Source organism: Alternaria atra (genome assembly GCF_907166805.1).
Source record: "Alternaria atra isolate CS162 genome assembly, contig: 21, whole genome shotgun sequence".
NCBI lineage: Eukaryota > Fungi > Ascomycota > Dothideomycetes > Pleosporales > Pleosporaceae > Alternaria > Alternaria atra.
In genome coordinates, this window is record NW_025091319.1 from 2,817,311 (window position 1) to 2,844,572 (window position 27,262).

The window sequence follows — 27,262 nt, forward strand, 5'->3', positions numbered from 1 at the left end:
ATCTGTCTCTTGCACACGTTATATGAAAAATACTGATACTAGAATAAGAGCATTTGCGAAGGAGTTTCGAAGGCTGGTAGCCAGTAGTAGGTGTCGGTGTTTGCTTATTTCTTCCTCGCTATCCAGAAGGAAGGGCGGTATGTACTTTGCAGCATACTCCGTGTATTGGAGATATACCCTGTCTCGACAGTACCATGCTCTTGCTTCTCTATTACAAACCCAAAATGCTCAACCAGCGCGATCACCTCGTCGTTCGTGAGTTCTACCGAACCTGGATCACCAATTCCTGCGTCTACATCGGCTCTCCTTCTTTCGTCCTCCGCAACCTCGTCTTCGTCATGCACTCTCCGTGGTGGTGGATGCCATAACAAAGGACCAAGATTAATCCAAAGCCCACCAGACTTTAGACAGTTGCGAACAGCTTCGATATACCGAATAATGTTCGGTGCAGTGTCGATGAAGAAGACGGTTGCTACAGCATCGAATTCCTCCGCGTAGTCTTGTCGGCCGTAGACAACGCAAAAGTCGCCAGTAGACATGCCCATCCGCTCACTTGCCGGAACTCTCGAAGCCCCCTCTTTTGCTAGCTCCGCTGCTGGATGCACATCCGGTACCGTGACTGCTCTCAATTGGTCTTCCCGGGAGACGTGATTTGAGCTGTTTAGTGCCCAGGGAGCAATCTTGAATTGTCCAGTCCCTTTTGTCTCGTTCAAAATTAACGCACTTGCCATGAGCATATGGTAGGAGATCTCGTTCCCCTCGACGCTGAAGCCTGTACGACATATGTCGAAGACGAGACGGCCTAGCCCTACACCTGGAACCAGGACTTTGGTATTTGCACGATCTGAATCCGAGATCGTACTGCTTCGTAAGGTGAACTCGTGCTCCAGTGCTGCGACAACAGGTTTGAAGCATTTGATCCTCTCCGCTTCTCCTTCTTGACTCCACTCCCTCCAGAACTGGTTCACACAACTCCGTGCCTTCTCCACATCACCCTCGCTCGTCTTCGCTCCCAATGCATCCATGACAATCCCGAAGACCTTGTATTCGTCGTAAGTATACTTCTCTGGCACAATTGAAGCTACCCAGTCACTGTCCAGAGTGGGTGCTAAGAAGGCTTTGAAACCTGCTATAAAGATGGCTTCCGCTAGCTCGGCGTTGCTATCGATTAGGTCGTCTACTTGAGAGAGTGTGGATAAGATAGAGAAAGGTGGGCTTGATAGCAGTGTCCAATGCGATTGTGGGAGGGAATAAAAGGCTTGACGGCGGAGGTGTGTGCCATTGTAGTGAGCGAGGCGGCGGTAGGAGCTGTGGTTATGTTAGCATCGTCTCTTTCGACTTGATGTTGGTGAGGCACGTGGGAGTGTACCGGAAAGAGTCTAGGACTGAGAGGATGAGTCTTTGTTCCTCAGGGTCGGTGGTTGGGTCGTATGATTCTTGCATTTCCGTTGCCATGTTTGACTCAGCGAAGTGGTGACGATGCACTCTTTTGTGATTGATTTGTAGACGTGTTGACTGTTTCGATAATTTTTCGTATTCACTCAATACTTTGGGTCGGTTTTGCCTTGTATGAGCGAAAGAAGATTGTTTTTCAGCGTTCACCTCGGAACACGTAATCTTTAGCTGGTCGTGGTAATCGTTTACACGCAATCTCAGAGCATGCTCAGTGCGGGACAATCTCTAGGGTGAGGTTCGCCATTGTTGCCCCACCTGCCTCCGTCCATCATCATCCCGACTTCACTCTTCGCACTTGCTCTCGACACCCGGCAATGGCTGCTGCAACCATGAACGGCAACGCGTCGCATGCGCCTATCGAGGTCTCATTTCCTCTTCCAAAAGCGCCACATACGAACATCCACCTTCAGCTCACAAACAATGGCCCGAACCTGCTGCTCTTCCTGACTACTGCAACAGCCGAATCTGCGTCTTCTGCACCACTTGGTTCCTTCGTATACTCGATGCCGAATGTAAGCAATGTGCTTGACAACTACTGCTCTGCGAGTATACAAGCTAATGTTATGCACAGAGGGCCAAACCTGCCGAAGCACTCAGTACACCCCTCTTTACCCACGGCGGAACACTAGACTTCACGACTCGTCTATCCAAGGTACTCGCGCGTAAGACGGGGAAGCCTGTATATGTAGGGAACTCTTCCAGTTTCGCAAGTGCAGGCATGGGAGGGACAGTCGAAGAAGAGATGGAGGCTTTTCGAAGGGTGGTTGAGGTTGTGACGGGCCTGCTGAAGTCGGAGAAAGCGTAGGCAGAACAAGCAAGCTTCGGGCGAACCACAATGAGGGTCATGGTTACAGCTTGGGCGAAGCTGTGAAAACGAACGATGGTCTGGACGTCACGATACAATCCAAGGAACAAGATGTGTGTTGATGGTAGCGTTCATGGATAAGGCTACACGACAGTGGTCGCACGCATGGCTTGATGCCTCCCTCCTCTTCGATCTACCAATAGGCATTGATGCCTTGTCCAAACTTAAATGGCCGCTTACTCCTGACCGAGCTTCTCCTTAGCGCTCTGCTTAGCCTCGTCGGAGGTATTGGGGTTGTTCAAAGTAGCCTTGAGCCCTCCAGCGACGTTGTTGGGGTTCTTATCTCCACCGGAAGAAGACACAGCGTTGGCATCACCGCCGTTTTCGATCTTCTGAAGGACCTCTTTGGAGTGCTGCTTGGACTCGTCGGATGTGTCTAAACCATGTCAGTGTTGAAGTCCAACAGGAGGTGGGAGATGTACTTGGGTTGTTTAGGTTAGCCTTGTGGCCTCCTACGACGTTTCCTGGGTTGGCGGACATGATGATGTTGGTTGGCGAGGAAGTTGTAGTGATCGTTGAACGTGTTGTGAGAACTGTGGGGATTGCCGATATATAGGCTGTAATGATAGTTATGTAGTGGACGAATCCAAGTGTTCTTATACACCTCCAGCTCGCTCAAGGTAGCGTCATTCCTCGGTCTCCAAAGGTGTGATGCAACATATCGCGTGATCGATATCCGTCCCATGGAGTTTGCTACGTCAACGATCGGGTTTCTGTACACCTTGGATATATCTGGGCCTAGAAGGTCTCTTGCATCTCGTGTGTTAGCCGCCGCGCAGGCTGGGAGGTCTAGGCTTCAAGCATAATTTGAATGTCGCTAGCTGTTTGTGTTGATTCAAGAGGTCATTGTGTAAGGGGCCTCCCAGATACCTCTCCCGATCTGTGATAGTACATGCTGAGTTGTCAATGTGTGTGGTCACCGAGTGGATCAGAACATGGGGAAGTTTCAGGTACCGCCAGCCACATCATGGACAAGAACAAATGCCATGTCTCCTGGATCCTGGAGGCCTCACTTGTTGGGCGATCAATCTAAGATTTGGCATGCAGGTTCCCGATTAGCACCTAGGGATATCATCCCATAGGCACGGCAAGTGCATCTCGAGGTCCTAGTTCAAACTCTACAGGGACGCCCCGAACCCCACAATGCAATTTCAACAAAGAGCCGATGTGACTGAAGGGCATGGTTGACGTCATTGACGCGCGCATGTGATCTGGCGTCAACGCGAACGCAATGCTAGCGTCTAGGTTTGCACACAGTCACAAAGATCGCGATCTACGTCCGTTTTGGCGTCTCGTATCCTCATCGGCGTTACAAACCAACCTTTAAACCCATGGCGGCATATTTCCTCAAGCGCAGTATTGATTTTCTTTGCCCGTCATCATGTCCGTCATGCCGCCGCTCTGACTAGCATCTGTGCGTTTAAGCTGACACACTGCACACCGACAATCAGCGGCTTAGCCGTGACACCTTGATTTGCGAGTGCAGTAACGAAAGCATAGCGTTATGTCAACAGATCGCCGTAGCTTACGTGTCGTTGTGATCCTGCTCTCGCCTCAGTGTTGGAGCAGAGCACTTGTGCTGCAGACTCACACAAGGTTTCCTCTAAATGTACCATCCAAGACGTCTTGACTCACCCACTGCAATGCCGCTCAGGCCCCTCCAAGCCTGGTGAGATGTGCTAGCTTGACAATGCCTTTGTGCAAATTTCTGGTGACTTCAACCTCTCCACTCTCTCTACTCCCCATCCTGCGCAGTTTGAGCGAACCACGCACCGTCGATGGGCACGTTCGAGAAGGTTGGGCGATGTGTCTTATGAAGCCGCGAACAGGAGGGAGAATTTGATTGCGCAGAAGGGTGAAGCTTTACGATCACTTGGACGGATCCGCAATGATTCGCTTCGAGATTTCCATACCATCTCTGACTTCCAGTGGCTGTGGCCGAAGCCATTACTTTTACTGCTTGCCAACACAGGCACGGTCTACTCTAGTGATACATGATTGTTGGTACATAACAACTGTAGCAACAGAGTGATGCTGAGCTCCTCATTTGAAGTGTTTACACAGCGCCCGTTTGAACAAGATCGTCAGTCTTGACTTGTGTATTCGTGTCGCATACGTCTCTGTCAACAATGATGAGCTTGTGATCTCCTTTTTTCTGATTTACAACGATGCCGTCACTGGTAACGGCCAAGACTAATGTGTAGCCTAGTTGCACAACTGTGACATGCTTCGGTTGCCAGCAGCTAGCATCTGTCTGCATATCACTCAACATCAAAAGCGTGTCGAAATCGAAGGTGTAAAGTCAGGTTGTGGTCTTTTTGTTTGCACTGCAACTCGCCCGGTTTTCGAATGCGCCTCCGTAATTGCATATACGCTGCGTGTTATCTAGCTCACTTGCGATGGCTTATTGTTACCTTCATCAATTGTCGCACACGATCAGATAAGCCATCGAACAGATTGCGTAAGCGGGGAAATCTGCGAAAACTTCGAGTAATCGCTTAACTTATGCTTACACAACCGTGTCTCGCAGCAAAGTAGGCTTGTTATTTGTGTTCATAACAAATTCTGGTAATTAGGACGGATCTGTAGCAGTGGATGCTAAATAAGGGCTCCTAAGCTGTTTCGAGCCCGACGCATCTGCGCGGCGATTGATGTCGGTCAGGTTGGGGTTAGGTTGTTAGGTTCTCCGGCTCTAGTTACTGAAGACCATGTTAGGACGACAGCGAAAACATATGTGGATTTTGCAATTGGCATCATTCGGTGCGCTTCTCCACGGAGCCCGCAGCATTGGTTGATCAGCTCTGTAATATGTTCATTGTCATGGCGCTGTAAGGGCACCTTCACCGCTAAACGAATGTCCAGAAATGTGTAGTAACCCGGTTTTTGAGTGAGATCCGATGGCCGCCACTGCGCGTTGGATGGCGTTCGTGGCATCTGCCTTCAGTAATCTTCTGGAAGGAAGGATTAGTCTACTAAGTGGATTCTCACGCACTAACTCTACAGGCGAGCGTAACCCTGGCGCTGACAAACTTTCCGAACACCCATGCCCATACGCATCATTGGATACCACTGCTTCCCAGCTATCCTTTCATGCGACAGCGATGACTTCATAGCATATACATCGGGTCACAAATTCCTGCATGACAGGATGCGGGTATGTGGACTAAGGCGCGAGCTTAGCGATAGCTGAGTAACATCCTCTCACAGTGACTACACCTCGTGTTAAGTCGTGTTAAGACAGCTAATATTAGCGACCGTTGGAGCCTCTGACTCGTCGGCGCATTCGACACGAGCATTGTGAGTATGGCTGTATTGGACTAGTTACTAACCCTCCAATGACGTTCGTAGTTGCGCCAAAATGATTATCTCAAATCGAAACACTCCATCGGCTATACCGAGCGTGGTGGTCGCCAACCGGGGGGCGCGCCAAATGCGCAACGGCAAAGTCGCGTGAGCGCTTCAAGTCACGAATACGACCCGCTTCAAAGTTTCGGCCCGTCTTTCACTGTACCTGACTATTTGACATGCTTACCAGAGAAAGGACAAATGGTGGTTCTCTGGAGAGCCACCCGATACGAGAAGACACCTGAAGGGAACTTGGCCATGTATATCACCGGCGAAGTGGAACTAGTCACTGGAGAAAGGAACAAAGCAAGTCAGATAAATCACACATAGCGGCAAAGACCTCTCTTCTCAGACGACACTAGGGTGACCCATCTCACCACCTATACCCTTTTTTTTCCCTTCACATACCGGTTGTTGTGCGTGCGGCTCAAATAAGCATCTGACGACAGCAGCCCTACACTATCCCGCCGCGCGTTCGCTAAAGGTGCATACAAATCTCTACAAGAAGAACATAATCCGGACGCCACACGTCTAAAAAGGTTCTCTCCGTGCACGCTCAATACCCACTCACCGGTCCCGCCGCAATCTCACCACCTTCTCCAACTGGTCGGGTACAGCCTTATGACCCAATACCGAACTTACAGTACCGACACTACGGACGCTTGGGTCACCCGTATAGAAGAACGCTCTTGGCTCCGAAGCGTGCAGGAACAAGCCACATACTGGATTATGCAACACGGGAACAGCTTGGATCCCTCGAAAATTCCTCTGTTCAGACATCAGTCTTGCTATTTTCGACCTTTGGTGATCGTAAAGCCGGGGCTTCAAAACTTCAGGATTCGGGGCCATTGAAGTGGCATTGGAAATATAAGATCTAGGAACTTTTGGCTTGAAGTATCATCACTAACCATAACAACAACCCAATTAACACTACCACCAACACATTCTCTCGCCTCTCCAACAAACTTTTGTGACTACCACTAGTCAGCAACGACGTCACACTCGAACCAGGTTACTTGTCAGAACGGAGCATAAGCACATCTGTCTCTTCGCTTTTGATATATGAGCAACCGCCCATTCAAGAGGTCCAGCCCGACAAGGAACCCGAGGTCTACCAGTGTCGATACCACAACAGAAGTAATCCAGGCGACCACCTCTTCTGCAGCACACCCAGATTTTAAGGAAACTTCCCAATCAACTGCTAAGCAATCTCTCTCGACTCCCATAATCGTCATTACAAGGTCGCCCGCCTCACGCACGCCAACTCCAGAGTCAGTTGCTCCACAAAGTCGTCCTCTTACTATCCGTCATCGCTCGAAATCTAGCTCGCCTTCACAGCTTCAGAGACAACAACGCTCTTCTACGCCTTACGAACGTCCACAGCGATCTCAGTCACAGCCTCTCGAAACCCCAACAACCACAACGAATACCACCATGTCTTCTTCTGGGTCTTCACCATCGAACACGTCTACCGCTGGCAGTAACTCTGGATCCGGTCAACTCCCATATGCCCCATTTCCGTATCCAATGCCTGCCAATCCCCGGGGCGGCTCGGGCCAGGGAGGTCAAGGCAAATAGAAGTCTCCATCACGTTTTCCTTTTACATCCTCACGTCTCTCTCCGTCGACATTTTTACGGAAGCGAACATTTCATGGCGCAAGAACGACTCGCTGCTCGTATGGTCAAATTTCTTCTTACGTCCTTTTGGTGTTGCACGGCATGATCAAGTCGCAACCCTGACGTCGGAGATACCCTTTTCTTCTTTAGACTTCTGCCGTCGATTTCACTATACATGGTCTACTCTCATTTTCCCCATGGCCACGTGTTCTACTTTTGGTCCATTGTATCCTTTGGCGCTTTCAGTTTTGTCCTGCATCTCCGCAGTCGTTCAACTTTGCATTCATGCCATTGAACCCGTTTTCTTTCCTCCGGATAAGCTTGCATGGTCGGCGTCTACTTTCTCTTAGAATATACATGTCCCTTGTCGATTCAGTTTTCTTCCAAGCATCATTGTCTTTCGGGCCGTTGCCTCTCTTACTAGTGCGTTGACTATCGATAGTATGATTGCGGCTCGATACGAAAGCTCTTTAGGAAGGAATTTCACTCATTCTCGCAAATCCTGTTTTCGATCATCGCAACTTCTAGTCTTGCATCCTCTGGAGTTGGACAGTGTGGAGACGATTCTATAGACTAGACAATAGATTACGTTAGCTCAATAGAATGTACAAGATACTTTCAAGCTTTTCCCCATGGTGGTCTATTTTTAGACCTGCCCAAGTACCGCAACTCGTATTCAAATGATCGCTCCGTGGAGTAGAACGATACGATACCGACAGCCACCAATGCTATAGATACGATACAACTATCGAAGATGACAGCCGGGAGTTAGACTAGGTGGATCGCTTGAGGGGCCGATATCTGAATGGTGAGGGGACCATTCCCGAAGGTGATGCGGCGACAAGTCCGGGGTCTGTGATGGACATGACCGAGCTGAACGAACCTAGATGTCCAGCATGTGTGAGCTTGTGCAGTAACCTTGGCGCACAGTCTCAGGCGTAGCTTTCTTCTTTACCAAAAGTCTGGCAGAAGCTTGCGATGTCGATGGTTCCTGGCGGAGCGGGCGAAGATGCAGGGCTCCCGATCTGACTGACTAAGCAGCAGCGCCATTGCGGCCGGCCAGCGTCATCCGCGCCAACTTTCCTCTACGAGTTGGTCCACGCGACATCGCGACATTGCTGCTCTGCTCAAGTGACACTGCAGCCCTGCATATCTCTTTTTTCACTCCTTGAACCACTCTGTTGCAAGCTTCGTCTCCTCTCGTCAACTTGACATTGTGACAGTCCCAGAACGGCCGACAGCTGCCTCGTTGACCCGCGTCATCTCCCCAACGCAGTATTCGTCCCCCCGAGCTCCGCCGTCATCCTTTCATCAACCTAGACATTCGCATCGCCCTACAAACGCTACCATGGCACCACCGCGGTCTCGAGTGCCACTGCTCTCGATCCTCGCCCTCACATCCCTTCTTCCCTACTCGACACATGCCTTTGACTGCAAAGACATCCTCGCTGATGGCGCACACTTCAACTTTAAAGAACTCGGCGGGCCGCACATAGTCCACTACCAGGAATCCGATCTCACCAAAGAACTCGAGTGGAAGTACAACTTCACCGTCGACATCTGCAACTCTCTTAAATGGCACAAAGGCGGGAGTCTGGCAACCGAGTGCCATCACGGGGCCAGGGTGTGTGGCATCAGAGAGAATATTGATCTTAGCAAGGATGACAACTCCACCATCACCCCAATCGACATTGCAGGCACATATTCGACACAAAATGGGAGGAAGATCGATGCCAAATTCGAGAATCTTGGACACTCCAAGAGCAACAAGGATGCAGGACTAGAGGGCGTTAGGGCGACGCTGAACGGAGGCAGATTTCCCTTCGACGGCAAAAGAGAGGGCGTGAACCAGCGCGCTATCATCGAGTTTGTTTGCGACAAGGAGCGGACAGGACTAGAAGGTGATGAGATGGACAAGAGCCCGCACGAAGACGGCGACAAGGACGACAAGGACGGCAAGGACAACAACGAAGGCGACAACAAGGATGACAACAAGGAGGGTGACGACAAGAAAGAAGAGAAGCTCAGGCGAAGAGAGGACAAGGGCAAGGGTAAATGTGAGGACAATGACAACAGTCTGCGCTTCTGTGGTTACGAGTTGGAAACCGAAGAAAAGGACAAGAAAGTCCAAACACTGCGACTAGAGTGGCGAACCAAGTATGCGTGTGCGGACGCGCCTTCGCCGGACGGTGGCTCACACTGGGGCTTCTTTGGCTGGTTCTTCATCATGTACGTTGTCCGCCCCGAAGGTCCAACGTTTGATCGTGCGCTCACATGCTTCTAGTCTTTTCCTTGCAATCGCGGCCTACCTCATCTTCGGCTCATGGCTAAACTACAACCGCTACGGCGCCCGCGGCTGGGATCTGGTTCCCCACGCGGACGCGATCCGCGACATCCCATACATTGCGAAAGACTTTGCGAGGAAGGTCATGGGGACTGTTCAAGGAAGTGGCAGCAGAGGAGGCTATGCTGCCGTATAGAGCAGCATACCGATACTCCAAGACTCGGTGGGGATGCACCAAGGACGTTTGTGTAGGATACATGAGTTGAATATGGAAGGGCATACTCGGCGCTGGAGTTAAATGGGCTTGGCTTTTGATCGGTACTTGCGACACTTACTTAGATATCAAGAGACGTCGAATGAGGAGTAGCATTTATACATTTCTCATCATGGCTGCGTTTGTCGTTGTATTATGCCGGCAGTATGTCTCTCCACATTAGCAAAAGTGTGATTTTTGCGTCTGGGCACACTGTTTGACTGCATCTAGCCTTGTTGCGTATCAACACACAATCTCGCACGACTTCACCTTGGGTCCAACTGCAACTTGCTATATATTTTCGCGACGATCGCGTGGATCATTCGTTTACACCGTGTGACATGAGCCATGCGATTGCCCAATTTCGAGACCGTATTCGCAAGCGACCTGTCCACGTCCATGCTACATCGCCCAAAGGAATCCATAGATTTCGCTCCAAGTACTAACTATGAGCCGGGTCGCCCTATATATCAGTGCGAACGACACAGTCCCGCGTACTTGGCCGGAAAACACAGTTCTCCCTTGGATCTTGGATAGGAGTAGTTAGACACCACCTTGATGACAAAAGAGTTGAAGCAGCTTCTAGACTTTACAGTACATGTTCTGTTTCACGTCCGCAATATAAGTGAAACTGCTAATCTTTTCAATTCCTTCAAACAGAAAATGCAAGCCCGACAGCCACTTCTTCCTAGATAAGATATTCCTCTTAGAGTGCACCCAGTTTGTAAAGGGATCTTAAAGATTTACGTAGAGTTAGATAACCGCAGCGAGGTGGTTCATGCAACGTTGCACGAGACAAGTGGAGGCAGGCGAAGGTCATGTTCGTTTACAAAGATCCAAGTATTAATTCTGTGAGCTTCCGATTTCGCAATGATACTCAGGAAGATCTAGAGGCTCATAAGTATATACTCGAGTTATGGCGGAGCGTGCCTGCAGAGAATACTAGTGCACCAAAGAACGCTAGGCTAAGGGAGTTGAGGGATGTGTGGCTAGCTGAGGTGTGTAGTTTAGATGCCAGTGTAAATAAGTGTTAGTGTGTTGGCTACATGATCACAAAATCATGACAATACGATACCCTTTGGAAGATTTGCAACTGATTTAAACATGCATCTGAATAACATGAAAATAAAGCTTTTACGTTCGTATGTTGGAAACTGCAAGTCAACCCAAAATGATTAATTCTGCTGCGGAGTTCGCTCAGGTTCGCAAAAGCGAGGATCCCCACAAGCATGGGAGCAGCTTTAATGACGCTGGCTGTCGGATAGGGGCCATATGGGGCCACTTGCCTCACTGTGCCGCGGATGATGACTTCAAATATCGCCCAGCGTGCAAAGTTGTAGCTTGTCTGGATCTACTTCGATATGTTACAGAGGCTCTTCGCCGTCGATAGTTGAGGATGCCAAAAGCTGGGATCTTTGCTCGGAACGCTAGAACAACGCAAGGTTCGAGCTTAACCAACTCCTAGCTACCTAGTAAGAAGACGCCAACGTTAAAGCATCTAGGGAACCGAGTACCCTAGAGAAGCCGAAGCAGTTTAGAAAACATGCTCGGCGGCGAAGAAAGTGACTATAGCGCGAACTATATCAACATAACCCAGTCACGTAAGAGTTGTTAACAGTGCTGAAAAAGACTGTGCTAGCGATAATCAAGATATAGCACGTATAGAGCACGTCACTTCTCTAACAAAACCAGAGAACAAGGAGCCAAAGCTTGTCCAGCTCGTGCTCGTCACGAGTTTTGGAGTTGGTGGGTCTAGGAGATTGCATCAAAGTGGCATGGAGGCGTACATATTAGGAACACACCCAGCAACGCTGAAAGCTTTCCTCAACACTTCGCATATGAGTAACGGCTTGTTCAACGCTCGTCAGTTTCAAGATTCTCACAAACTTCGACGGCCCAAGTAAGAGTAAGCTTGTCGATACCATCGCCAGTTCCAAGGATGAATATATCGCCAAATAGCATCTGCGATGGCCAGACATTCGTAATAAGATGAAAATTCATAGGAGACAAGATCAAAGGACGAAGAGTACACAGACCAAAGATACAGAAACTGCAGATTAATATATCTTGAATTTCGATAAACAAAATCAGGTCACACAGATCAGACCATACCCGATGGGAGACATTGAGGATTTCAAGAGAGATGATAGGTAAGAAGTTCGTGTACTGGGAAGTAAGGCGTGAACATCGCACCTAAAAAGGTTGCCTAGCAACGTCCTTGATGATGTTCATATCGCATGACGCTGACGATTTTGAGTCAGAGATAGTTAGGGGGTATGAGACTGACGGGAAGAGAGCGGGATTGCTGTAATTTTCTCACCAGAGGGCAAACCGTCAAGACAGAATCCAGAAGAACAGCTCATATCATTCGCTCTTGAGAGCCGGCCACAAAACAAATCAGATACGTCGACGAAGGAAGCAGTTTGGACACTATGACGCTACTGGCAGTTACCCAAACAACGATCAGCTGTTTGACATAAGAGCAGCGAACTAAATCAACGCCAACACACTGATTGCACAATGCATTGTTAGCTACAGACTCCGGGATGAACCACATGCAATGACTCAAAAATCCACACCCACACACCTTGTAAACGGTGTTAAACTCTGTCAACTATTCACTTGCGCTTCGTTGCTATGCATCGACCATATGATCTGCAAGCTGGGACACAGCTGTGAAACACGATGAAACTCTAGCAACCACTTACGACCTTCCACCGCCTATCGTCCCCATCAACCCAACAATTTACGCTATACCTTGTCAGGAGCTCAAATCGTTCCCATGTCCGTCATGTCATTAACTGGTAAGAGGAGCATTGTCCAACTTCGTAGTGTTGTTCGGGAAAACATAGAATACTGCGAGTACATTGAATAACGGGGCGGTAACGAAGTAGTCGTCGATGTCGAGCGCGACAAAGAATGAACACGACACCGAAACCCTGCGGTTAGGTGCAGCCATGAACCGCATCCTCCAAATATGATCGCCAGTGGGTATTGCCCGGTCTGTGAGGTGGAAATATGTCTCAAGTTCCTCGATGTACTTGCGCGGGTGTTTCAGAGATGCGGCGGCCCTTGGCCGCAAGCGCGTGTTCGTAAGGAGAACTTGCTGGTCAGACAGTGTTGACACCTGGCGCGCTATCAAATAGTCCCGCTTGTGGATTCTCTCGAGTGTTCCAAGAAGTATGGAGAAGAGTGGGAAGAACTGTATCCAGACGACGTCGGTTGTATGTGCATGACTTACGGTTCCTCAAAAGTGGTACGCAATGCTCACATGCGAACGAGATACCCTGCGATGCTGTCCGACGTGTCCTCTATTCTCGAGCCTGCGATGAAACGAGAATTATCTTCGCTTGACGTAGCGAGAGGCAAATCGCTAAAGCTCGAGCGAAAAAACATGTCACCTTCACACCAGACATCATCACCTGGTCCACTCGAGACGCCTCCTATTCCTGTCGCGATCCTGCCGAACGCCGAGTCTACGAGCCGGGCAGACACGCAGCTCCACTTGGCTTGATTGACACATCGAGAGTCTATTCCTCCATAGCTGATCTCCTGTGCTTGAAAGTCCACGCGACTTGCGTCCAGGCCGAATTTGACGCGCTGGTCGCAGACTCGTCTTTCAGGCCACCTAGTCGCAAATCAGGGAATACTGAGCCTCCACCCTGGTATACAGCCAATCCCGAAATTTGCCAACCGGTTTCTGCATAAAACAGGGACAGCTCGGTCAGATATGCTCGAGGTGATTAGAGTGCCCGAAACACTCATAGTCCTCATCGCGACGACAATGTAGTGCTAGGAAAGCGTTTTTTTTCTAATCTCGGAAGACGTGGATCCGACAAGAAGAACCTGCTTGGCTGTGCGTGGCAATGAGATGGCGCCTATAATTACTAGTACAGCAGGCCTAGCAGCCAAGTTTGCTGTTGAAAATGAGGAGTGTACGCGGAGTCGTCACGAGAATGTTGTTGAGGCTGTTCAGACCATAGGCAAGGATGAGGATTCTGTACATAAAAGATAGCTTTTGCATTATGCGCGAACTCTGGCTGCGTCCTGCTCGTATGCACACGGCGTTTGGTCGATAGCAAAAAGTGCGACATAGTGTGGCCGTTGATTGTGAACGACTGGTGAGGGTGTATGATGTGGACATCGTGTAGCAAAGGATAGTCGTTCCAAAGCGCGGAGCGACGCGTGAACTCCACGCCACGGCTGTTAGCGCGTACACGAAGATGGCCGGCCCTGACACCCGTCAACGCCATTCTGCCAGAGACTCACCCCTCCCGAGCGTGCTACTGAGCATGAGCAAATGCCATATTGTAGCAAGTCTGCGAAGGATCGCGCGAGAAATGCAACGTTGAGGAATGAACCTCCAACACCAAACACCCCAGCACCCGTGTGTGGATTTCAGGCAGCCACTAGGCCCGAGTTCTCCATCTGCACGGCTCGGTTATCCTAGATGAGTTGTCTTGCCGCCCAGTCGCAGCCTTGCACTAGACTGATAGAGCTCAGCGCTCTATCTTGTTCGTGGCAATACAAAGGGTCGCACGCGTCCATCGCCAGACGTTCTATTCCGATTGACATGGCTCTTGTTGCGCTTCCACCGGAGCTCAAACTCAACGTAGCCGACTTCTTGGATCCTGACTCGACCCTCAACTTCGCCCTTACGTGCAGAGACCATGGAACGCTTTTGAAATCCACGCTGAGAGAGCATGGACGATTACTTTCGGAATGGAACGTTATTGACACCTCAGATGGTCGCACGCTTCTGTGGAGGAGACTAAAGGAATTGATTATCGATCCACGTCAAGGGTGGTACATCAGGGAGCTTAATCTTCCACAGACCCGACAGTACAACTGGAATACGGATGAGAGTTTGTTTGGAACCCACCCAAGCAACGGCGTTGGGCCTTCTGGTGAAGAAAAGATCTTGTTCATTGAAGCAGCGAGGAAGTTGCGACACCTGTATCCTGATATGGACGCAAAGAGCTTGCGACGTCGATACAGCTCTCAAACTCAGACTCTGCCCCGACCTCATGATACGATTGGCTCTATCGAAGATCGAATCCGTGCAGGTTTCGAGGACGCCATCATCGCACTCTTGTTACACTATCTCCCTTTTCTTACGACCATCAGACACACTTTGGTTAGGGAAGAAGAGTGCCTGGAACTTGCCTTATGGCAGATCGCCAGCGGATACAAAAATCCGGCTGTGGCGTCAATGCTCCCCCTGCAGCACCTTAAGACAGTCGCCATGGTCTATGGTGACACGGAAGGTTGTATCTCGCCTGATTGGGCATGTTATTATCTCAGTGTACCTTCGTTGAAGACATTTGCGGCGCAGGCAATGGGTGAATCGCCTAGTCGAGAAGTGCAGCATAGTTTGTTCCCGGAAGGTTCTGCTCCATGCTCAAACGTGGTAGAGCTGTTCTTTTCAAGTTCCTTGTTCAACGTAGATGGCTTGGCTACTATCCTCGCAACTGTCAAGCATCTGAAAAAGCTCACGTATGATGGTGGCGACGCTTCGGTATCGGAAGGAAGCTTTTACCAACCCAAGAGAGTTCTTGAAGCTGTTGTCACACATGCTGCTCACTCGTTGGAGGAACTCAGCCTCACACAGGGCTATGATGACGACGACGTAAGACTCTACTTCCAATTCAAGTTCCAGACTAAATCCAGAGTTCAGTTTCACCTTGACCTTCCTGGTCCGAAAATCGTCTCACTTCGAGATTTTCAGAAGCTCCGCATGCTCAACTGCGAATGGTCAATAGTACGACCTAAGATAGAAGAAGAAGAAGAAGATCCACAACATGATGAGCCGCTGGAAGAAGGATATTATCGCGAAGAACATAATGAATGGATCGATGGCGACTTCGACATCAGAACATTCCTACCTGAGTCCATAGAAGAACTTCACCTAGGTGGTGACTTCAAAGTTTTTGAGGAATGGGAGCGCTTGGAAAATGCCTTTGATGCTTCAAGCGCATCGACCCCGAATTTGACTTTGGAGAAGACATGCATTCAAAGAGGGGATTGGAGCGATCGTATTGGGAACGCAGAGCATAGGGGCGGCTTGTGGTCACACCCACTCACCCGGCTTTTTGAAGGTCATGGGTATTGAGCTCTCGGATTCATGAGCAATTTTTCTCATTTCCTAGCAAATGTCAAACGACAAACAGGATCCTCAATGCATAGACCTGTAGCAAGTATTATGCCTTATGCGCACGAATCTTGTCTCCAAATTGAATCTACTCCTCTGCTTACGATAAAGCACTAACTATTAACGAAACAATATTATTGCCCTGCTTGCAGGGCATCTAAGGTTGTAATACATAGGACGAAAGCGTAGAATGTAGTTTGCTAGACTAGGAACTCCTCCGATTAGCTTAACTATAATTACTATAATCAAAGAAGTTAGGAATAAGACGTATAACGTGGTTCATAAGCGAGCGGCTACCCTAAGCGAGTGGCCACCTAAACACTAGTGCAGCGCACGCGTAGCAACGCAGCATAACACTATAATAGATTACTATATTGTACGCAATACTACAGTATTATTTAGAAGCGTCGCTATTATCTACATCCCCTATTTCTACCCTACAGGTGCGGGAGTTATGCCTAACCTCGCTGCAACGGCCGCAGCGCCTCTTTGCGCGCACCCTCTTCGCAGGCGTCTTGCTGTCCTTACGCCTACTACTATCTATTTTAGTAATTAAGTTAGATACCTTACTAACTGTTAGAGTCTCCTCTGCGCGTACGTACTGCCTTTTACGAGTCTTGCGCTTTATAAGCGTGTTAACAGCTTCTCGAAGGCTTCTTACTTCCTCTCGCATTAATACTATATTATAAGCTATCTGCTAAGCGCCTTTACTTAGCTGCTTAACCTGCTTGTCTAATAAACTTACTAGTAACCCTTAGTAGTGTTACATACAATCTTAAATTAGCGTAGATTGCGCCTCTATCTTACAGGCGTTGCGTAGTGTTTACGCCTCCTAGGTAACTATGCCTAGTGTAGGCAGCGTTAGCGTACGCAGCTGTACATCTAGCTTTAATAACACAGCCTCTAGGTTATATAGGACTAGTCTAGCACCTTAAAAGCCTGCGCGAACGTTCTCTAGTGTAAACGTCTTTTTATAAGCTTCTTTAAAGGCTAGTAGGAAGGTTTCCTTGTTAATAAAGTAGATGCAGCTACGTGCTAAGAGCAAGATCCTATCGCTGTAGTAGCGCTTTAATAGCGAGTAGGGAACAACGTTAAGAGGCTGCAAGAGGTGCGATAGGTAAGGTAGCATGCAGAGAGCGATAATCTTGTTCTCCTTGCAGAAGTCCTAGAAATCTACTAAGCAGTAGCTGTTATAGCTGTTAATAATAAGCAGTGTATATGTCCTAATAGAGGACGCCTTCGTATAAGCATTAAAGTGCTTAAGCTACGCGAGCGCGAGGTCGTTGTTGATCCAGCCAGTAGGAGAGACAGTAATAATCTAGTCGCAAGGTAGATTTGCGAACTAGGAGGTAATAAAGACCTTCCCCGCGAAGATAAGGAAGGGCAGGATAACGCGCCCTGTCGCAGAGGCGCCTTAGACTAGAGTTACCTACTCGCGATCGCTAGGCTGTAGTTTCTTCTGTTTTCTAGGTTTCTTTAAGCCTGTAACAACAAGCTAAGAGGATATCTTGCCTATTATAAATCCAGACTTATTAAAGTTCTAGGTATCCTCGTCTGCAATACTATGCTCCGCCTTCATTAATTAAACAAGCGTAAACTATAGCCTAATAACCGCTAGGTCCTTACAGACAGCTCGCTAGTAATCGTACGGACGGCTCTATCGCGTTCTGTCAGATAAAGTAAGCGATACTGCATCATGGACGGTATCACCTATGTATCACCTAGGTATCACTAATGTATTAGGTTTATGTTTAAAAAGGAGAGAGAACAAACTAACGAAAAGGAACAATGATTAAGACATAATCCATCATCGAAATCATAAACTTCTCCTGAGCTTATTTTTAGCATTTTTATCTAACACGTTCGTAGCTTAGGTGTACGCTTAATAAAGTTATTAACCTAGTTCTTGCCTGTAGGCTTTTCACTACGCTCTCTTAGCAGTATATTAGCTATATCTTGTACGTGTGACTTTGAGGGCAGTATACTACGTAAACCCTCTTTAATTATACGCTGTACAATCGCCTCCTCTTCTAGCTTTGTAAGGCGCTTTATGTTTAGCTTGCAGTCGCGTTAAGGGCGTGTCCTAGCGCGTTGGTCTTAGAGCGTAGATCGAGGGACTTAGTAGACTGCTGCAGCGCGTCTTACGCTTTGAATCTGCTTAGATGCAATATTAGAGATAGCAATATGTATTTCTCCTTTAGTATAGGTCTTTTACACGTTAAGTTGTTAAGACATAACGTGTTGTTGTTGCGTAGGCATTTTAGTAGGGTAAAGTGGCCGGCTTAGTTAGGTAGCCAACTTGGTTGTAAACTACGTTATTAGTAAAGTACATTTAAAGCAGCCTGCTATTATGATTACTAAGTACTATTAGAACTTTCCTACTTACTTTGCTGCTGTAAAGTGCTAAAACTAAGTTACTAAATCTAAGAAAGGTTATTTCTTCTTCTAGGGCCTTGCTAGAGAAGACATAGACAGGGTAATACACCTTATGCTAAAGGAGGATCGCCTAAAGCTTAATAACCTCTTGAGCTTTAAGCCTAAGAAGATCTATATGTTTGTTTAGGAATATTAGGAACAGGAGGAAGGGTTAAATGCACTAAACACTAATTACTCCTTAGTAAGCAGGATCTTAGCCTAAGAGGATACAGATAATCTACATAAACTGTTTCCTTAACTTAAACTAAAGTATAATAGTAAGGCGATGCCTAGGATAATTCTAATCTAGTAGTAGGTAAAGGTAGTTACGCTAAAAAATAATCCTAGAGTTAAAGATTTAATTAAGCGTTTTAATAGGTTAACCCTAGGTGTAGAGCAGTTTAAATACCTTACGAATAGTAACCTATTACTACGCTAACTACTATTAAAGGGGGAAAACTATGCTAAAGCTTATAAGTAGCTAGTGCTAAGGCCTTATTAGGTTAAGCTTCTAATTCTAGAGCGAAATAATAGGAGCTGTTAGTTAAGCTGCCTACTAATTATAAATCTATAAGTTAATAATGCTAGCTTTACTAGTTGAGAACCTCTAAGATAATGTTAGACGTGTAGTAGGGAAGGCTATGTAATTATGAGGTGCCTAGACATAAACCTTCTAAATGTCAAACAATAGAGTGTTTATGTTACGAGATGCTACGAGCACGTGTTTAAGAGCTTACTAGAAGCGTTAATTGTGGCTACGTACGATATCTGGTGTAATACAAGACGTTGCGTAAGGAAACAGAATTAGCATGTACAGGCGGTAAGAAGTTATCGATGGGGGCCGTGCGCATGGCGCTAGGCCCGGCCGGCCAATTAGCAGAATCCTGGTGCTTGGCGGAGCACTCGGATTCTGTAGCGCGTTTAGTGTCAAGGGAACCACGGTGGTTACCGTGACAGTTTATAGATACGAGATGCACCGCGATAGTGGAAGTAGAGGTATATTGCCTTGTAAGACTAGAGACGAACCGCTGTCGAGCTACAACAGCGGTAAGGTAGGCTAATATACTGCGATTGCTTGGCATAACGGCCCGAACGGGCCGGGAGTAGCCTGGTGCCTGACATTATTCCCCTTCTTAGAGTCGATTAACCTAATCAAGGCACAATTAGCCTAAACTAGATTTTAGTAGTCTGTAATAGCACCTACGGGGCCTACTACGCCTAGTATCAAAAAAAGTGACTAGATAGGGCAGGCCTAAGTTCTGGGTGTGGTTTTTACCTTCACCCCGACTAATTTAGGAATTCTTAAAAAACTCTAGAATATCTACCTTTACCTAGGATTTAGGGTCCAGCTAAGCGAAGGCCTAAGCTTTCATGTATTCCTAGCCGATCTGGACTATCTTTCCTATTCTACACTCCCCTCGACCGTTAATTGTGAGTATTTTGCCCTATTCTAGGCAAGAGGAGGGTAACGCCAAGGTGGCCCAAAATAGCCCCTTCTAGTGCGATATAGGTAGGAATAGAACTAACTAGCCCATAGGCGCCCCTCTTACGCCCCATCAGACCCTATCTGCCTACTTTGCCTTAACTATCCCTATATTAGCCTAGTACGGCTTATTATAGCTAGTTTCTTTAAGCTAGCGGCCTCTAACAGCTATCTTCCTAGTGCTAGCACTTAGTCTTTATTCTAGGTCTGCACTAGCTGCCTCTATTCCTAGGTCGCTAGTAAATTCCTTTGCCTAGGTCAGTATAGCTGCTGTTTCCCTGTCCTTAGCGACTATAACAGGGCTAACTTTAAGGGACGTCTTCGCAATATCCCTAGTTTGCCTAGCGCCGTCTAGATCCTCGAGTGTAGGCGCTGTTTCCTATTAAGTCGCCCCTGTATTGCTGTAAGTAGCCCCTTTTAGCCCGTTCTACCCTATTATAGCGCCTTATTAGCGTAGAAGGGGTTAGCCCGCATTGTTACGGGCTATTCCAACCCTTTCTAGCCTCCTAATAGCTAGTTTGTCGACCTAGCCGCTATTAAGGTTCTGGTTAAGGAGCTTCGCAAAGGTTAAGTTACGATTCCTAGTATTAGTGATAAGGATGAGGTTACTTAAGGTCTTACCAAAGATAAGCGCCTACTTCGAGAGGCTAAGATTTAGCATAAGCTTTAGGGCGTTAAGCGGGTACTTAAGAGGTAAGTAACCTGAAATGCCCTATTGTGCCCCCTACCGGAGTACTAGGGTGTTAGTATGCCCTATAATCGCCTATAATGACCCTTTCTAGGTGTAAGGGGCTACGCTTAGGGAGCTATCGCACAGGTATACTGGAGTTGTATTCGATAGAGAAGAGAACTAAAGGTAGCTAGGGTTCTAAAGGTCGTTTAGGGGGCGGCGGCTCGGGATAACCCTCTGCCGGGCTCGCTTGCACAGAATCCGGGTGCTTAGGGGGGGCACCCGGAATCTGTGGACAGTGCGCCTTGCGCACGTAACTAAGATATTATCGAGGACTTACTAACTAGGCTCTAGCCTATTACATTACGCCCCTCCTCCCCCCCTTTTTAGGAGGTATCTCGTCGAAACCCTTCTAGTAGGCGTTCTTCTTCGTCTTAGTATTCTCTCGTATATTCTTCCTATTAATCTAGGGCTTCTGTATTCTCTAGGATTTCTACTAGTTTGAGGGTCGTCTAGTACTATCTTTTCTACTTAACGTCGAAGTACAGTTTCTATCTACGTCTACAGCGTCGTTGTTGCTCTTCTAAGATCTCTTCTACTACCTACTCGTCCTTACTATTGATCTGTAGCGGTAGTAGCTAGTAGTCATCCTCAACCTAGCTAGGCAGTAGGTCGGAGTTTACTAGGCGTAATCTATTAACATAGAAAACAGGGTAATAGCCTTTTAGGGTGTCTAGCATAACTAAATAGCTTTTAATTACTTTAATTATGTCACGGGGTCGGCAGGCAGGGAAGGTAGGTGCACGTGATCAGTATATTCACTACGATATCGCTGATAGTACGGGGTCAGGCTAAGACAAGGACGTAGCTCAAGGAGCGTACGACAGGGCGCGTTCGCGCAGGAATTTCAGCGATCGCGCAGCTGCTCGCTTAGCAGCTTGGCGCGCTCTAATAGGCTATCTAGGTCAGCGCCGTGACAGTACTCCCCTCCTTAGGCGGAGCTCCGACGACGCGATCAACGGGGCTTGTCTGGGTAACGGTGGTAGAAGTTCTTGACGATCTCCTGGGCGTTCTCGACGTAGTCGGCTGGTACTTCAGTAGGCTCGTCGTATCCAACCCACTTCACTATATACTTTAGTCGGGGCCGGCCTCCACGGCCGCGGCGGTCCCAGCAAGTCTAGGATGTCCTCGACCCCCCCTCCTCGACCCCTCGACTTCAAAGGGAGGCGGGTCTTGTCGCCCCCCAGGCAGGGGGTCAGTCGCAGCTGGGCGGAGCAGGCTCACGGGAACACAGGGTGGATCTTCATTGAAGCAGGCAGCCCCTGGGGCGGTAAGCATACGGGGGACCCCTTTGGACCCAAAAAAACCCTAAATTTCCAGTCTATTTTTTTCTGCGGGCGGGCGGCCCTTAATTTTCCCGGGGCGTCAAGCCACACTAGGTCGTTTTCAAAGAACTGGCGGGGGGTTTTTGGTTTTCCCCTGTTGGCGAATTTCTCGTGCTGGGCTTGTGCGACACAGATCTCAGAGCGCAAGTACTCGGGGAGGGTTTTTTCTTTCCTTTAGGGCTAGTTTTTTCGGGTTTTGGGCCGGCCTGGCTGTTTTTGGGATCAACGGGCCGAATCCTAGGCGGGGGTGGAAGCCGTAGTTCGCGAAGAATGGCGTTGTGCGGGTGCCCCGTTGTTAGCGTTGTTTACCGCAAATTCGGCTAGGGTAGCCATCTCGCCCAGTCATCCTGCAGGTACGAAACTTGGCTTCGCAAGTCCCGTTCTAGGAAGGATTCGCTCTCTCCGTTTTGCCCGTCGCCGGGTGGTAGGGTGACGGATGGACGGGACCCCCTAGGCGTCGGGTTAGGTGGCTGGGGGAACTCGGATACGAACTGTGGTCCTCGGTCTGATACGATAGCCCGGGGGGGCCGGTTTCCCCAGACGTATTTGGTGAATAGGGGGAAACCCTCCCGTCGCAGGTCCCCTGGCAGGCAACAAAGTGTTTTCATCTTAGTGAGTCTGTCTACTACGACTAAGATAGCGTCAAATCCACTACTCTTAGGCAGGTGCGTGATAAAGTCCATGACGATTTTGCCAGGCTCGGTTAGGTATTGGTAACTTTTCGGCCCCCTTTTGTTTTGTTTCCCGTGACGTCGTAAGGGGGTCTAAAAGGAAGAATTTCCCGAACCCATTGCTCGACGTTTTCAGCTTTTCCGGGGCCCTAGATTCTGGGGACAGTCCCTTTAGGTTCGGGATGGGCCCATGTGGCCGGCGACGGGGCTCTCGTGGTACATCCGTAGTAGCTCAGCATGTAGCTCAGGGTCATTAGGCGCGTACAGGCGGTCTCGATAATACAGGAACCCTTCCGCTCTACACACCCCGGGAGTGGGGATCCTCTTGTGAGACTCTGTCTAGAGGAGGGCCTCTAGTATAGAACTTAGTTCTTCGTCGTTTTTGGGTACCCCTTCGTGAACAGATCCTTTATGGTCGGCGGTAGTATCGGGAAGCTCCCCGGGGGTATTCGGACGGGCGGGTTCAGCGGCGGGTTTCTGGCACTGCGGGTTTCTGGATTTTACGCACGGGGGGTGTAATAGGGAACAGGCGGAGAAGTGGTCGACGGCAAAGCGGACTTTTTCTTAGGTTTTGGGGAAGCTGGTGGTGTTGGCGGTACATTGACAAGGCGGGCGGCGGCTAGTACGGGGGTTGTACCCCGGGCGTGTCCAGGGGGTTTTTGGAGGCAGATCGGTTTTTCCTTCAGCACGATTTGGGCCCTTTGGGCTGCAGGCGTTCCCCCCTTCCGGGGGCAGATCTTCTGACCTCCTGGTCAGCGCGTCGGGGCTTCGCACCCAGCTTGGGGGCGGTTTTACCCGGAAGTTAAAGGGGACAGGAATTCAGACCAGCGGGCTTGTCGTCGGTTCAGCAACTTAGTAGTTGTAAAGTACCCCAAGGTTGGGGTGGTCTGTAATAACCTTAATTGGCGATGCGGTTCCTTCCAGCTCAGGTCTCCATTCCTCGAAGCTTTTTGACCCGGAGCAGTTTTTTTCCGTATATCTCATAATTACACTCAGTCGTTGAGTGTTTTTGGGGAAAGAACGCCCAGGCCCGGTATCCCATCTTCCACAGATAGCACTCCGGGATACATATTTTAGCGTCCTTTCTTGGAAAATCCCCCCTTTCCCCAGTCGAACGGGGGGGGGACCCGGGGCTTTGAAAATGCGGTTTTCAGACGGTCAAAGGGGGCCTTCTGGCAGTCACTATTCCAGAAAAACTTAATCCCCCTTTTCAAGAGCGACAAAGGGGGCGATAACTTCGAAAGTCTTGTATAAACCGAGGTAGAAGTTACTAAACCGATAAACGCTTGTACGTAAAAGGTCAGGCAGGACGGGGTTTTCCTTTTCCTGTATTGTCTCGACCTTCTGTGGGTCCATGCAACCCCTTTCCCGGTCCAACAATAACGTCTAGGAAGGTAGTCTCTTCCTTAAAAATTCTGCACTTCGGATCTTTGCTTACAGCCCGGGTTTTTCGCAGCGCGGTTAGTACCAGGCGCAGGTGTTTTTCGTGTTCCCCCTCTAGTTCGGCTGTAGATCGGGAATGTCGTCTGGGTAGGCAGTGCAGAAAACGTCCAAGTTTTCCCCCTAAAGGGAATGTTGATGAACCTCTGAAAGGTAGCTGGTGCTCCGGGATGGGCCCAAAAACGGCATCACCAGACTTCAACGGGCCGAATCGCGTTGGGAACGCAGTAAAATACCCCGGCCTTCCCCATACGTACGTTGTTGAAGGCAGCGATGATATAAACCCTTTGGGAAAGAAATTCCCCTTTTCCCCTTTTCCAAGTTATTTAAGCCCCCTTTTTGAGCGGCGGCGGGTAGGGGTCCACGGGTTGTTTAGTCCCCGGTAATCGACACAGAACCGGGGGCCTTCCATCCGGCTTCTTAAAAAACGGGCCCCCAGGCGAGGCGGGGGCGGAAGAGTTTTCCCGGATAAAGCCCTTCCGCAGGTTCTCCCCAGCCATTCCTTTAAGGCTTTAAGTTCTTCTCGGGAAAAGGGGTCCCAGCGGGCCCAAAGGGGGCGGCGTTTTTGCCATCAAGTAAGCGGATGTCATGGTCGTGTGAGGGGTTTGTGGGGGGGCTTCCCGCTTCTTTGGGCGAGAAGACGTCCCGAAGCCCCTTATCTCCTCTGGCAGTAGGGTCTTAGGGTCTAGTAACTCAGGGGCCAGGCTGGGAAGTTTAGGATCATCTTTTCGACCGGGGATCGTAAACATGGTAGTTTCTTCGGGCGTACGCAGCGCAAGCGTTCAGCGATACCTTCGCGATATCTCGATTCCTCAGCAGTTTTGGGCGGTCGGGCAGGTCAATGGGGGCGGGATTTTGGGGAGCTCTGAAGGCGGGGAAATTTTTTTTTGGGCCCTTTCCCGGGGGCGTGTTGCAGTGTTTCTGGCAGTACTGCCCCTCAAACGTCAACGTGGGCTAGCGAAGCCAATTTCCGGGTCATGTTTTTTTTAGCCGGGGCATTCCTGGGTTTAAATGGGAAGTGCCGGGGGTCACGTTCAGCCGGATCGTCTCTAGGTGGTCCTCACCCGCATGGGGGTTTTTCTATATAGGGGTTATTACCCCCTTAACAGACATGTCCCCCTCAAACGAAAAAATTTGCCAAAGGGGTTCTTTCGTTTCCCTTAGAGGTAGCCCGGGCTATCAGCCCAGCTTCCCCCCTATAAACCTTTACCCTCTGTCCAGAACCCAGTAAAGGGGTATGTTAGTATCGCCTTTTTCCCCTATCTCTACGTGATAGGCGGGAAAATATGTTAGACCCCCTTAATTTCCCTCCCCCGGATAGCCCCTTAAATAGACGCGGCGGAAAATTTGGGACTAAAAGGGTTTCGGATGCGCCTTTCCCAGGAGCCTGCACGCGATTTTAGTTCAGGCTCACTCCATTTAACGAGTATTTCGTCTCAGAGGGCGGGCTGGCGGCACGGCGGAGTAGGGAGACCTGGGGGGGTTTGGGGGCGGTAAGGCTGCGGGGACGCGAGCGGAGAGCCCGGTAGGCGGCTGGCTTTTTCGGTGGTTGGTGTTGGTTAGTAATCTTTCCCCGCGGACTGGCGGGGTGGGGCCCAGGGCATTGGGCGACTCGGGGGGGTTTTTTGACCCCCGGGGAAACTTTTGCCTCTCTCCCCCCGGCTGCCTGGTGGGGAAGTCTTCCGGGGAAGGGAGGTCCCGGGTTTTCGTACATCGGAGCTGGACTTGGTGGGCCGGAGCGGGAGAGCTGGGTCTTTTGGCGGTTGGTTTGAGAAAGGGTAGGCTTAGCGGCTGCGGCGTAGCTGCTCGGGAACGCCCTAGCTATGGGGGTGGGTTACGGAGACTTGCTGTTGGTGCTGAGGGGTAGCTTTTTCGTTTCTGGAGGTGGCTAAGATAACGGAGAACCCGCAAAGGGGCGGTGGATTGGGAGCAATCCCAGCTCGCGAGATACCCCTTGGAATAGCAGGGGCGGGGGTTTTCCTTGACATTTTTTTTGGGGCTGCGCTGGAATTCCCAAGTGGGGTTGCTAAAACAAGGTTCTTCTGCTTTAGGTTAAAAAAGTTTTTCTGAGGGGTTCTGGGTACGGTCTGGGTCCCCAAACGCTTGTTCTAGGTATTCGAGCATCTGGGGGTTTAGTCCACGAACGGGGGGATTCCGTATCGGATTTTAGGAGCATTTTTTGAAGGCTCTTCCAGGGGGGGCGTCCAGCGACGTAGGTCATCCGATTTTAGGCTAGAGGGAAGCGGTCGGCGTTGATTTTTACCATAGATCTGTTGGAAAGCCCGAAGGTCGTCTTGGGGGTTCCATCAAATTCCTTTGGGTCAGGTATTTTTCTCGCTGAGGCTGGGGGTTTCCCGGGGAATGGGGGGGTAACAGGCGTAGGCGGTCCCCGGGGGTTATCTGCACGAGCTTCAGGGAGCCCCGGGGGATAGGGTAGAGGCGCGGGGGTCGGGCCGGCGGGCTTGCGGCGGCAGCAGGTGGGGAGGGGGTTGGACTGGGTAATCGGGGTTTTTGGTCGGGGGCGAGTTGCCCTTCTGGTAGCGGGAAAATTCCCATCGCGCCCCGATAACAGAGGTCTGGAGCTCTTGCTCAGTGGTGCGCGCGTCCCCCGGGGGGCCCCCGAGGCTCTGCAGGTACTGGTGGTTTTGCGCAGGTACAAAGCCAGGCATTGGGGTCTTCTGCACCTCACCCCACAAGGGCTTGGGGCGGGAGTCTGGGGTTGGGGGGTTTCCGGGCGATCCATACCGGGGGGGGACGGGCACCTATAGATGGGAGCTACAAATTCCCCGGGGTCGGCAGGAAAGGGAAGGTGGTTCCGTGATAAAAGGTATATTCACTACGATACCCTGAAAATTCGGGGTCAGGCTAAGACAAGGAGGGCCCTAAAGGGGAGCGTACGACCAGGGCGGGGTTCGCGCAGGAATTTCAGCGACCCGCGCAGCTGCTCGCTTAAATTTGGCGCGCTCTAATAGGCTATCAAAGGTCCCGCCGTGACAAATTACTGTGTTTTTAAGGTTTTTCTGGGGCCCATTTTTATAACAGACACCCCTTTTTGGTATTATTTATTGTTTTAGCTAAACCTTATCGCTAACCTTAAAATTCCTTGCTTCCTTCTAGTGCCTATTAGTCTGCTTTTTTTGTTTAGCTTACGCTGCAGCTATACCCATACTGGCTTAAGCACGTCTTAGAATTTAGCCACAGGGCCCCCCAGCCTTGTCACGGTCTAAA

The 27,262-nt window shown here is 49.6% G+C and overlaps 5 protein-coding genes across 5 annotated transcripts; 3 read left to right on the forward strand and 2 right to left on the reverse strand.

Moving 5' to 3' along the window:
* Window positions 1-104: 104 nt before the first annotated feature.
* ALTATR162_LOCUS1352 (uncharacterized protein) lies at window positions 105-1,455 on the reverse strand (the record flags this gene model as incomplete). The annotated part of the gene is made up of 2 exons (XM_043308948.1): window positions 105-1,308; window positions 1,370-1,455. The coding sequence occupies 2 exons, from the start codon at window positions 1,453-1,455 to the stop codon at window positions 105-107; spliced, it is 1,290 nt and encodes a 429-aa protein (XP_043164883.1).
* A 329-nt stretch (window positions 1,456-1,784) lies between these two features.
* On the forward strand, window positions 1,785-2,260 carry ALTATR162_LOCUS1353 (uncharacterized protein; the record flags this gene model as incomplete). Its single annotated transcript, XM_043308949.1, has 2 exons — window positions 1,785-1,967; window positions 2,027-2,260. 2 exons carry the CDS (start codon window positions 1,785-1,787, stop codon window positions 2,258-2,260), a joined length of 417 nt encoding a protein of 138 aa, XP_043164884.1.
* A 236-nt stretch (window positions 2,261-2,496) lies between these two features.
* On the reverse strand, window positions 2,497-2,800 carry ALTATR162_LOCUS1354 (uncharacterized protein; the record flags this gene model as incomplete). The annotated part of the gene is made up of 2 exons (XM_043308950.1): window positions 2,497-2,696; window positions 2,743-2,800. The coding sequence occupies 2 exons, from the start codon at window positions 2,798-2,800 to the stop codon at window positions 2,497-2,499; spliced, it is 258 nt and encodes an 85-aa protein (XP_043164885.1).
* Window positions 2,801-8,630: 5,830 nt separating this feature from the next.
* On the forward strand, window positions 8,631-9,762 carry ALTATR162_LOCUS1355 (uncharacterized protein; the record flags this gene model as incomplete). Its single annotated transcript, XM_043308951.1, has 2 exons — window positions 8,631-9,511; window positions 9,567-9,762. 2 exons carry the CDS (start codon window positions 8,631-8,633, stop codon window positions 9,760-9,762), a joined length of 1,077 nt encoding a protein of 358 aa, XP_043164886.1.
* Window positions 9,763-14,392: 4,630 nt separating this feature from the next.
* ALTATR162_LOCUS1356 (uncharacterized protein) lies at window positions 14,393-15,931 on the forward strand (the record flags this gene model as incomplete). Its single annotated transcript, XM_043308952.1, has 2 exons — window positions 14,393-15,448; window positions 15,497-15,931. 2 exons carry the CDS (start codon window positions 14,393-14,395, stop codon window positions 15,929-15,931), a joined length of 1,491 nt encoding a protein of 496 aa, XP_043164887.1.
* Window positions 15,932-27,262: the final 11,331 nt, after the last annotated feature.